Here is a 13361-nt window from a genome sequence, read left to right as displayed (position 1 = left end):
TAATTAAAAATTATAATAGAAGTTATCTTATTGATGGGTCCAAAACTTGGGCGGAAAATAGTCTTTGGTCTTATTTGAAGTGGCAAAAACTAGACAGAGAGAGTTGAAGCAACCGGTGACTTTATAAATGATAATACATCCCACTTAAATTTGGAAGAGTGAAAAATGAACAGAGTAAATGATGGTACAACCCACGTAAAATGTGATAACATTCAATTTTAGTATGACAGACATTGGGAATTATTAATGAAATTTTCTGGTTTATTTGGAGCCTACTCCAATCGAAACAGCACAGCCAGTGCCATTGGCAACAAATACAACACTAAATAATGCAAAATTTATGAAGATTGATCAGTTGCTATTGGCAAACTTTATTCCCTTCTCAATAGATGATTTGAGTTCGGGCTTCATTTTCTCCAAACCCTCCTTTTCATAGTCAGAAAGTGGACCCAATCCCAGAACTTCTTCCACACCATTCTGACCAAGCCTCACCTGCAAATTGAGGTAGGATTTAATAATATATCAGTGACAGGATTAGGGAAGGCGAATTTTATCGTTCTTTTTCCATTATCAACAAAGCACCGCATGAAAACAGATAGCAAAATTAACAATAATAAGAAGACCTGTAGTGTAGCTAACATTTAACATCATAGCTTAGCTAAGTTAAATCACCTTAGAAGCAAAGAAGGGGAGCTCAGTGACAGTTGATTGCACGAATGAGCATTCCACTACATCTGGAACGCCATTAAGTCCCTTCAGGCAAGCATCAGCAAATAGGGCTCCTGCATAACTGCAAGGGACAAGGGGGAAGTTTGTCATGGATTGGATTTTAAAGGGAAAATATGATAAGAAAACCACGACAGCAATAAGATACAGAAGTGAAATTCAGTGGAATTTGATCAAAGTGAAAAGGAGATGAGAAAAATCATCACACACAACCAACAAGACAACCAGTCATATTTATTAGACTCAAATACAGGTGGGTTGATAATCTACATACACTTTATTTCACAATATTTTCCATCTCAAATGGTAAGTTTATTAACACTAATAGAAATATAAATCAAAGACAAAGATCAATATCTATGCAAGCTTAATTCTGCAGCAGATATGAATTGTCCAAACAAGCATGTATTAACCGTAAACCTAACAGAAAAATTGGACATACAACTACAAGCAGTTCAATCCCATGCTTAGTAAAATTACACATCATGAAAATGCAAAAGTATCCTTTTCCCACTGGTACCAATATTTTATGGGGCAGCAGAATTTCACCTAAGAAAATAAAATTCATATCATAGCAATTACAAAATTGGTCAGAGAGGTGTGATGAGATGTTGAATTCAAGTCCTAACAATCACAGAATTTTTTTATTTTTCTTATGTAATACAAAAAATTGGTTAAATAAAAAAAATAAATCAAACTTTCATGTGGCTGGTTGGTTTTTCCTACCTTATACAAATGCTGAAACTCAAGTTCAAGCCTCAGCTTTGAAAAAAAAAATTGATTTTTTTTGTACTGACATCAGCACCCAGGTATAAAAAAAAATTGATTTTTTTTTACTGACATCAGCACCCAGGTACAAACAAGGTGAACCGTGGTCCAACCGACCAGGTTTTACCTTGGGTCCCGGTCAGACCAGCCCAACCAGCCAGTCCAATCCGGGTTTTCAATCCATGGTTTGGACAACACCTATATGACTAACAATCCATACTTACGCCATTGACAATGTTGCAGAACCCTTTCCAGCCTTGGCTTCCACAACTTCAGTTCCTCCATCTTGTGTTCTCTTTGTAAGGGCCTTAATATCTTCATCCGGCAAATTTGCTTTTGGTGTGGCCTACCAATTTTCAATTAGCATAGTCATCAACAAAAGAGACCAAAAGGAAAGATCCTTAAACTAGATATCAGCATACAACATGTAAATTTTAATATAAACAAAGGAAGAGGATAAGAGAAGGGTGCATGAGCTACCTGAGAAAATAGTGGGAGAATAGTTACACCAGCATGACCACCAACAACTGGGACATTAACCTCTGGAGAAAAATACAAACTTAAGTGAAAAGAATGTTCCATTACATAAAACTTATTTTCCCACACCGAACATCCCAATAGCTGAAAACTAGTAAGAACAAAATTCAATCAGAAATCCAACTTTAGATCATAAAATTGCATTATTCAAAACACAGGAAAATAATAAATTATGACAGATTGAGCACGTTAGGGGTATATTGATAATGTTTAATTCCTTGTAAAACCCTAATAAGAGAAACATTTTTTTTGAAATGCCTGAGGGCAAATACAAATCATACACCCAATTTTGTCCTTCAATTTGATATTTTAGCTAATAAAACGAACGAGAGCATCAAACACTAAGCATTAGCCTATATTGTACAGGCAGTTGAGCAAACCTGCAATGTTTACATTAGCCTTTCCGGCATAGAAAGTCTTAGCTCTAACTACGTCAAGAGTTGTCACACCAAACAATTTCTTCTCATCATATGTCCGTGCTTTCTTAAAAACCTCAGCTGCTATAGGGACAGTTGAGTTCACAGGGTTGCTGATCATGTTAACAATTGCCTGTAATGCACAAATTGCAAACCGAGTATAACTAGGACCAGGAAAAAAAAGCACTCATCTAACAGAACTAGAGCTGCTTTAGAGAAATACTCACATGAGGACAGTACTTGGCTATTGCGGTGCACAGGGACTTGACTATTCCAGCATTAATGTTAAAAAGATCATCACGTGTCATACCAGGCTTCCTGGGCACACCAGCAGGAATGATGACAACATCTGATCCCTCTAAAGCTTGTCCAAGCTGATCATCACCAACATAACCAGCAACCTAGAGCAAATGCAAAAACAGAATAGGTTATATTAGAGAGAAAGAAAAAAAAACATATAAATCAATATTAATCACTATCTAAATAACTCAAGATTAGGAAAAAAACAAAACATTAAAAACAAGGACAAACAGCAAAGAGTAGTTCAATCGGGTTCTTAAGCCATTCTTCCTTTGTTCAAACCAGATAGACCCAAAAAAAGAGTTTCAATATGAAAGCAGATGGAGGCTCATTTTGATCGACCAGAAAGAACATTTATGGAAACACACCAGCCCAATAAGAACAGATTAGTAAAAATGGAAAGGCGGTAGAAACATAAAAATGCAAACAAAAATTCAATTAAAATGACACATACACAAACACATAAATCCCCGCCTGTAAAATACATGCAGAAGAAAATGAAAGGTAGAATAATCCTAGAAAAATTCGAACACAAACATGCAAACGTATTGACCTTAAAAAGACACCACCATCAAACCAGAGCAAAAACCAGATAGGTTGAACCACAAATAGATTTACCAAAAAACATAGAAATGAAATAAAAGCTAAACAATTTGAAGCAAAAACACAGTTACACATACAATCCCCATTAAATCCCCGACCAATAAGCCTTTCCACCACAATTGTAAATGAAACAAACTAAAATCGTTCTAGTAGTCAATAAAAATCATCCCTTTGACACAATATGATCCATTTTTAAAAGAAGAGAACATTAATAAAGACCTCAGATCTGGTATTGATGTGGCTAACATCAGCAGCAACGCCGGGGGTGTTAGCGATATCATAGAGAGAGAGCCTTGAGACACGAGGGTTGAGCTTCATGAGAAGAGCAAGGGGTTGGCCGATCCCACCGGCAGCGCCGAGAATGGCGACCTTGCGCTCCGGTAAGGATTCAGAGCAGAAGCCACGGACGGCGGCGGACTTCGCCGCAAGGGTTTTGACGGATCGGAAAAGGGGAGAGCTCATTTTCGGGAGGGTTTTGTGATTTGTGAGAGTTTTTTCAGAGGTTTAGTGAGGGGCCCTGAGTCTGGAGATGTCTGCTGTTCAATTTATAGAAAGTCTCTACAATTTTGCCACGTCATTCCTAGAATACAAAGGATAAAAAAGTATTAATTAATTATAATTTATAAGGAAAATATATATATATTAGGATATTTGTTTATATTGTGCTCAAAATTTACTTCAATTTAAGGTAAATATGATTGGCAAGGGTCTACAACCGTTAGAATAGTGATTGACGATTTTACCCCTGTATAAAGGAAATTTTATAGTAAACATAACCTTATTTAACTCATGAATTATAACAAAGGTCGAGAATTTTCAAACTAAAAAAGTTTATATTAAATTGAAGTATCTTAAAGTTTTGTGTTGACATTTAAATGTTTATCGTTCAAAACTGTGTGTTTATGTTTGGGATACGTATTTCAAAATTTTAATAAATGAAGTGTTTTATATGAAAAAATGCTTCAATATTGATTGATTTACGGTATAATCTATGGTAAATAAAAATATATATGACATAAATAAGTTTGAAACTCAATATAGACTATAGTGCGTTAAACAAATGTATCTTAAAGTTTGGTGTTGATATTTAAATATTTATTACTTAAAACTGTGTGTTTATGTGTAGGATATGGATTTTGAAATTTCAATAAATGAAGTGTTTTATATGGAAAAATGTTTCAATATTGATCGATTTACGGTATAATTTATGGTAAATAAAAATATATATGACATAAATAAGTTTGAAACTCAATATAGACTATAGAGCGTTAAACAAATGTATCTTAAAGTTTGGTGTTGATATTTAAATATTTATTATTTAAAACTGTGTGTTTATGTGTAAGATATGGATTTCAAAATTTCAATAAATGAAGTGTTTTATATGGAAAAATGTTTCAATATTGATCAATTTACGGTGTGATTTGTATTTATAGTAGATAAAAATAGATATGGTATAAACTGTTAAAAACATGTCGTAAGCATGATTTGTCATCATGTACATAGTAGGGGGTAAAATGAAAAATTTGATAGATAATTTTGGGGGTTGTTAGTATTTTACCAAACATGATGCCTAAAAAGAATAGATGATATTTGATGGTGGGTGTTTTGGAGGAAAAATTAGGAGCAATGCCTTAACGGGGCTTAGATGATATATTCCATATAGGGGGTAAATTTCTTTTCTTATTTTTTTTAATTTAGGGATAAATTAATATTTAACAATTACGGTTTAGGTCAATTTTTTTAAAAATAAGTTATTAAATGTTTGAATTAATCAAAGTTTCAAACTTTTTTTCTAAAAGATCAACATCTGGATCTTAAAAAAAGTCTTTTTCTTGTATTGTCAACCTTAAATCAAATTTTTAGGGTTTATGATTCCCAATTTAGGGTTTATTGTTTTATGGCTCATGATTTAGGTTTTATGGTTTAAGGCTTATGATTCACAATTTAAGATATAGAGTTCATGATTTAGGTTATAAGATTTTTAATTAATAATTTAAGGGTTAAGATTTATGATTTATTTTCACAATTTATTGCTTATGATTTACAATTAATAGTTTAGGGTTTGGTTATAGGATTCGATGTTTATGATTTACAATTTAAGGTTTACAATTTATAATTCATGATACAATTTAGGGTTTACAGTTAAAAATTTAGGACTTATGATTTAGGATAAAAATCATATTTAACCCTTTATTATATAAAATATTATTTGCCCTGTCCAAAAATTAAATTACATTTCCACCCAATAAACTTAAATTCACATACTAAGTTGAGTTACACATTCTTTCTTTTTTTTTCTAAAATAATTAAATGATTAATACTAACAAAAAAAAAAACCCAAATATACTTCTCCATATGTGAATTTATTAAAGTTTCTTGTTTGATTTCATAGATTTTGTATTCAAATAAAATAATGAGTTAAAATTATACAGTAAACAATAATAATAAGATGTGGCAATGGGCCAAAATACGTCGACTTCAATGCGATCCATCAGACTTATAAGTTAAATCAAACTTAAGATCCACACAATAATAGATTTTATAAGTCGAGTTAACCCATAAAAAGTATAAAACCTATAACCCAGTTCTATGCTTACAATAACGAGTTAATCTATTAATTTTAATAAAAAAATAATTTTTTATATTATAATTATTAATTAAATAATTAATTTTTTAATAATTACAAAAACAATAACCGACTAGACCAAGTTGACCCACAGGCCTCATGTCTAGGCCCAAAGCCCAACCTAGAAGGTTCATGGCTCTAACCCAACCCGCTACAGTAATGGGTTGAGCCATTCTCCATGCTTCAAGTCTGACCAACCCATTTGACACTTCTAGATATAACTTATAAAATTGGTTAAACTCATATTAACCCTCTTAGAATGGATAATTTAATTAATTACCTTTTTTTAATGATATGATTGGCGTGTTTAGAGTTAATTTCAAATCAAATCAAACTCAAATTCGATTTGATTCATATAAAACCAAACTAAAGTTTAACTTGTTTCAAAAACGTAAAGCTCAAATTCAAACTTATCACAAACTTTAAGCTCAACTCGTTACAAAAATGATATTGTTTTAATTTTTATTGATCAAAACGTCATTTTGTGTCAAATTTTTTATATGCATAAGTTTGACGAGCCAAACAACCCTACAGCTCAAACTCAAACTAGAAAATACTAAACTTTCAGACTCGAACTCGCTTAAACCAAACCCTTATCGAACTCAAATAAACTTGATTCGAATCCAACCCCAGACGTGTTAATGAATTTTGACAACATGATTCATTTATAAATAATTTTTAATTCATAAAAACCATTTATCTAATAATTTGCCAAATAATCAAAAGGTTCTTAATTTTTAAAATTAAAATTTGGGAAGTAGATTGTTAAAACTAAAACACAACAGAGAAATATTTGCAGCTTTTTCAAACCAATAAATTCTTCCCAAATCCTGTGGAATCTCCCCGTTGAATTATTGCCCATGAGCACATGCTTTTACTTTACGTGTGATGAGGGCAACCATTCAAACCATTATCACATAAATTTTCTACTTGTTTCAACCAAAGGCACCTCATTATCATGGTGCTTTGAGGTAATGCTACCACTTAAACCATGATTACAGAATCCGAATGAAGTAACATTACATTGATATTTTAGGGTTTCAGATTCAAAGGAAGGATCCGAACGAAGAAACTCCTATTGAAGTTTCAGTTTTAGGATTGAACTTGAAACTTTGTGATATTGAGAGACATGAATTTGAGGTTACAAATATAATGTAAACTGCACACCAATGAACATAACAATTTCATTACATAGCAATGCAAAAAATTTAGAAAGAAAAAGCAACTAACGTTGGAAAAATTGAATAATAAAATGGAAAAACGAGCTTCTGCTTATTGCAGATTATATACCTTTTACATGTTCAAATGCAAGATCGATTCGGCTTCTGACCCTGTATGTAAGTAAACACTCAAACCATGCTTGGCTGCTGGAGTCCACAAGTTTCACTGCATAATTGCACCATCAAGGCCATTGTTATGAACTAAGTGATGAACAAGTGAACAGAATATCTTTAAAGAAACTGGAAAGTTATGCCTGAATTCTGCAATGTCAACACTGATCAGAGTCTAAGTGAAAGAAGAAGTTCATTGGTTTACCCTTGAGTTCTCATTATCCAGTCAAGAACATCAGAACAGTCTTCTCGGCTGATGAAATGCCTTTTACGTTAAAAAAAAAAAAAAGACAATTAGTGATTTTAATTTATACACTATGACAAACTCTTCGTTAATTTGTACCTGTTTATAGGGCGGTAAGCCTTGAGTTCAGAAACTTCTCGGGGGTTAGTCATATCTTTTTTCATTCGAAGAGATTCAGGCACAGTCAAAGTTCCAGTTTGATCATGGTATGCATCGCTAATGAAGTCAAGCACACTTTCCTGCAGAAGTTGTCTCTACATAAAATAGCTTTGGGGGAAAATAGTATTCAAGCAATAGAATCAAATTATCAGAATATTCATTATGGGGAACCTAGATTAACAAACCGATGAAAGCTTTTGGCACAATACCAACATAAAAACTAATGCCAACAAATATGCAAGGAGAAAAAAAATTGGCTATGAGAATGCGACAGCAGCAAAGAATGCATAATGCAAAACATAGTATGACAATAAACAATATCTCTTCATTGCTTACCAGAAATGTCAAATACCTCAAATGAGCTACCAGCATTCTAGGAACTGAGGAATAGAACGAATAACAAAGAAATGAAGGAATGTATTATGTGCATGTGTATACGGGTTACATATTATTGAAATGAGAACACATTGAGTTTTAATGCTGAACTATTGAGACATATATTTAAAGTGCACATATCTATCCCAAAATCTATGCAAATAATGTGGAATTACATTATTGAAATCATTCATTTTTTAAACAGACACAGAATAATGCAAAAATAAGTAATTTATCATTTCAGCATTCAAAGAAGAAATGATCTAGCTAGATGTTGATTTTCAACCTATTAAAGTTGAGAGTCACACACCAGGGATCTAGAAGCATTAAGCCATTGATATATGTGCTCATTACGGAACCATGTCATTTGCCTTTTTGCAAAATTTCTGCAGGAGAAATTAATGGTTGCCCGATTAAATCTACTGACTAAGAAAATTATAGACTCCAGAAGCAGAAAAATTAAAGGACCAACAATTTCAAAAGGTAGAAATGTGGTACCTAGATGCTTTTTGAAATTCTGATAGAAAAGAATAAAATTCTCCAGTGGAACTTCTACCCCCTTTTTCCCTACATCTTAGGAGATACTCCATTGCCTGAAATTCATATCAGATAATATATGAATGCTGCAAGTTGTAAAGGATAAAAAAAAAGTGCTGAATAAAACTGAAACTAGTCTACATCAACTTTATAAAAAAAAAAAATTACTAGGAGACAGTTAGCAGAAAATTTTAAGGTAGTAAATAATCCATTAAAAAAAAAGAGAAAAAGAGAGACTGAATGTGAGCAATGCAACATAAAATTTAAATTTCAAATATTCAAGCATATATACATAGTCAACATTAAAAATTTTAATGTATCAGAAATTCACAAAGATACCTATAGGAATGATGTTTAAAGATATTTAGGACTATATTTTTGCAAACACATTCAAACACAAACAAAAATAAGAAAAAAAGGATCTTTTATTTTTCATGAAAAGGAAATAGCATTCTCTATTTATTCAAAAATCTGGACAAGATGCATAAAATATCAAGTAAACAATAATACCAAGTTAATACAGTAATGTAATTAGATATATCAGTGAAAAAAATCTAACTCCACCATTTTGCCATAAGAAACATAATGGAACATCATTATCTCTTACTATCAGTAGGTAACAGCAAGAACGATTCAAGCATTATAAATTAGAGGCATACTTGTCTATAACCAATTGCTCGAGTTGCAGAATTTGAATTTGGAAGAAGACCCATATCAAGAAGCCATGTGGCCTCAGACAGAATCCCATCCTTTCCTACAGTCCAGATAAAGCATTATGAATTTAATTCTTTATTCATGTAGCTTTATCAGAATATCTATCTTATTTTTTGGAAATCAAGGCAGAATGGTATACCTGAAAGCATATCTTCACAACGTGAATCAATTGATCTGTAAAGATCAAGCCTCTGGCTTGAGAGGAAAAAGCAACTGAAGTCATAATCCAGCTCCTTTGAATTTGGCTCAGGCACACCAGCAGAAGAGTTTCTGTCATGAGATTGGACTGTTTCACTACAACTAGATTGTTCCCTGAAAGAATCATATGGTATTTGGAAAGCAGATGGAGGAGATCCAGTGGACTGCCATGTCAAACAAAAAAAACCCAATAAGTAGCAGCTGCATGACCTCAAATATTTTGTTGCAGCTACCATATTTTGAAGGTAAAAAACAACTTTTCCAATTCAAAATACAAGCATACTATCATGGAATTCAAATTCCTGAACTCCAAGCTGGAGATGGAAGTAAGGGCCAGAGAAAAAGGATCCTGAATGAAGTAATGCTCATGACAAATGCAATTCACACCCATGATATAACTTGTGTTTTCATGACTGTGAAGCAAAAAATGCTCATGATAAATATTGCCCACTAATCCATTTCAGATTCAAGATGCTGCTTGTTTTTACAAAAGAGAACTGGGAGGCATCTTCACAAATATAGATACAAACAACAAACCTTGATTATCTCAAGGCTGCGCCGTAAACGATACCAATCATTGGCAGCCAAAGACCGTGCTTTTGGACCTCCTGCTTTGACAACCAACTCCACAGCTGCATCCCAGTCCTCATCTCTCTGTAGATCTGCAAGTTCAGAATATACTTCAGCTGTAATCTCCCGCGAGGCTTTTGGAACATCTGGCTTCCCATAGATGAACCTAATATTATCCATGAAAGGATGACAGTGAACAGGTTTTTGATTTGTTGCTTTCAGCAAATCAACAAGAAAATACAATCATAGCATCTTATACTTTTTGACAGAGAAGATTCACCCACACAAAATAACTCGCCACCACTAGATTGATCAGTTCCACTTAAATAATATATATATATATATATATATATATATATATCATTTCTGATTTCCATTAATAAAGTTATTTAAACAGTGCCAAGATCAACATAGAACATGCAAACTCCCTTCCCGATGGCATTAGCTTACACAGTGTTGCATTCAAGAGAAATTTTATTATATAAGCACTAAATTTCCACCAAAAAAGTAAAAAGAAAAAACAGAAATGAATTTCAACATAAAATGATATAAGTAAACATACCATCGTAAATACAGTCCAGTCCCACCAGTAACAATAGGAACATGACCTCTATTGAGAATATCTTTCGTAGTTTGCCTTGCATCTTCAAAAAATTTCCCAACAGAATAGTCTGAAAAGAGATAAAATGATAAACTTTTGTAAAGAAGAACAGATAATTCAAATTGCTCCAGTAGAAAAATCAATCATATTACAAGGCATATTAAGATGATTTATTAATCTAAGCTGCTCCAAGGACAACATACCTTCAGATGGGTGCAATATGTCAATCAGATGATGTGGCACTTCCTGCAAGAGACTAAAATGTAAATAAAGCTACATACACAAACAAAACAGACAGAATATGGAAAACTTATATATATTTGAGAAGATATTTTTACGGTAAAGGTAGGCATTCAAAATAAAATATCTAAATTAGCACCTTTCTATCAATCAAAGATGGCTTAGCAGACCCAACATCAAGACCTTGATAAACCTGCAAAAAAGCAAAATTTACTCAACATCCTTATAAATAGATTTCAATATTAAATTAGCACCAGTGAGAAGGTCCAAGTAACACATGATAAAATGAGAATAAAGCACATTCAGCACAAGAAAATTAACATTCCACGTTCATAAGTCACGCAGTTTGTAAAACTGCGACTTAGGCCTATCAGAGCAGAAATTTTCCCTCCTTCAAAATTAAAAGAAATCAAATGGACTCAACTAACTGGAAAAAGAACTTGCTTTCAAATATCTTCTATACTGGCAAAACAGCTCCATTTGAAAATTTTCAATCTTTTTCTTTTCCGAATATATATATATCTACCCAACTAAAATCAAGTAGACAAAAAGAAAAATAGATAAAAATATCCACTTTGTATATTGCTAAAGTCTGCCAGCAAAATCGCGAATAAATATAACTAAGAATTCTATCACTTACCTACCACTGTTATGAACTTTCATACAGAGAACACAGAAAAATAAAATACAAAAAATTTCTACGTCAATTGAAGAGCTTTACCCACTTCATAATTACTTAATCTCTCTCCATTTTAAACTCAAAAGAACAAAAAAAAAAATCCCACGAATGGGCTTACTTGAACAGAGTCAGCACTGATGATTTCACCATTGAGGCGCTTGGCCAGCTCAATAGCAAGCCGGCTCTTTCCAGCTCCGGTGGGCCCAGATATTACTATGACCTTCTCTTTATTTCTCGAAACAGAGCATGACGTAGCAAAGAGTCGCCGGCGCCGAGTAAATGATCGAAGAAAAGGCTTCTCCGTCAAATGCAAGCCAGATGTACGGACGCCACCACACGCTCCGCTCATCAGCATTTCTTCACAGAAATTGTAGATAAAGAAGTGAGGTTTAAGGAGGTTAAGGAGGTTTTAAGGGTTTAAATAACTTCTGCGGCTTGTTTTTCTTGGGTGTATATGTATATATGTAGAGAGAGAGAGAGAGAGAGAGAGATATTTTGGGTATGTATACAAAGAAGGGAAATTTATCAGGGAGACAAATTTACTAATATATACTTTTATATAACTAAGATGGTAACCAAATTGCATATTATATATCACAAATCAAAATTTTTATATCATATATTAAATATTATATCGTATCGTATAATATATTTTTTATAACAATAATATAATAAAAAATTTTAATTAATATATCATCATTTTAGAAAATAGTAAAAACATTATGAAAAATTTAAAATTTCTTATATACGTCTTATGATACATATAATTTTTCATATATATCGTATTGTATTGTAAGATATATATCATGTATTATCGAATATTAATAACCATGCTTATAACCATTTTTAATATGTGAAAATAAAGTAGCACAAATAACATATGTAAATTTATGCATAAACGATGATATGCTATTATATAATTATGTTACTTTATCTTTAATTTAAAATCTTTCAATTATATAATGACATATTATTTTTTGTGCATAATTTTATATTTATTATTTGTGTACATAATTTTATTGGTGAAAATATATATAATAAACTCATATCGATAGAAAATTAGTCATACCAATTTCAATTTGATTTTTCAATAATTTTGGCGTTTTTCTTTGTGATTAAAATGGGAAAAAAGATTAATAATTTGTCCATCATTATGTTTTCTTATTTATAATGTGGAGATTCAACTATTTTTGTAGAGATTATAGAGATTTTGAATGTTAGGTTTTGACTATTGTATTTTTTTTTTAATTTTGTAAAATAGTTTGAATGGTTTGTAATTTCATTAATTTTGTCAATGGTTTTGTGTTCGAATAGATTTAAAATAGATTATTAGTAAAATCGTGATTGAAAATAGATAGTTAGGTTCCATTTTTCCACTATTCATAGACTATGTGGTTCACACATGATGGGAGCTTATAAAGGTAAGAGGGTTTATTGATATTTGTCAAGTATATGTGATGCCTTCATCTTTTCTCTCAACATAGGTTCTTTAATGATAATATTATCCATCTTTTCACCATAGTTAAAGGCATTCTAAGTTTGAATTTTTTTTTTCCCTTTATGTACTCGATCCTTTACGGTTGATAATATATCGATATCGTGCATACTTATCATATCATCCTCATCAATATTCGGATGGTTATTTAGCTATTCATGCTCAACTTTTTGTAAATCATCATTCTCTATTACATTAGTGTGTGCTTGTTGAATATCAATGTTAATGATTTCTAAAGATGT

General features: G+C 32.0%; 2 protein-coding genes across 3 annotated transcripts; both read right to left on the bottom strand.

Moving 5' to 3' along the window:
• Positions 1–179: 179 nt before the first annotated feature.
• On the bottom strand, positions 180–3888 carry LOC123202175 (malate dehydrogenase, mitochondrial-like). The gene is made up of 7 exons (XM_044617990.1): positions 3570–3888; positions 2675–2848; positions 2412–2580; positions 1975–2036; positions 1719–1840; positions 673–790; positions 180–492 (listed from the first exon to the last, which is right to left on the bottom strand). The coding sequence occupies exons 1-7, from the start codon at positions 3810–3812 to the stop codon at positions 352–354; spliced, it is 1029 nt and encodes a 342-aa protein (XP_044473925.1). The 5' UTR covers positions 3813–3888; the 3' UTR covers positions 180–351.
• A 3178-nt stretch (positions 3889–7066) lies between these two features.
• LOC123202174 (tRNA dimethylallyltransferase 9-like) lies at positions 7067–12127 on the bottom strand. 2 transcript variants are annotated; one of them, XR_006498936.1, is made up of 13 exons: positions 11743–12127; positions 11085–11138; positions 10909–10951; positions 10667–10775; positions 10072–10270; positions 9476–9698; positions 9282–9376; positions 8584–8678; positions 8396–8471; positions 7651–7790; positions 7513–7572; positions 7267–7362; positions 7067–7135 (listed from the first exon to the last, which is right to left on the bottom strand). XR_006498936.1 is itself a non-coding variant. In XM_044617989.1 (12 exons), the coding sequence occupies exons 1-12, from the start codon at positions 11977–11979 to the stop codon at positions 7326–7328; spliced, it is 1368 nt and encodes a 455-aa protein (XP_044473924.1). In that variant the 5' UTR covers positions 11980–12127; the 3' UTR covers positions 7067–7325. The 2 variants fall into 2 exon arrangements, 1 of the variants encoding a protein (XP_044473924.1); XM_044617989.1 differs by having other exon boundaries at positions 7067–7362.
• Between the last annotated feature and the right edge of the window lie 1234 nt (positions 12128–13361).

The sequence above is a fragment of the Mangifera indica genome, chromosome 18 (genome assembly GCF_011075055.1).
Source record: "Mangifera indica cultivar Alphonso chromosome 18, CATAS_Mindica_2.1, whole genome shotgun sequence".
Taxonomy (NCBI): Eukaryota; Viridiplantae; Streptophyta; class Magnoliopsida; order Sapindales; family Anacardiaceae; genus Mangifera; species Mangifera indica.
This window is presented reverse-complemented; position numbering and strand designations above follow the sequence as displayed.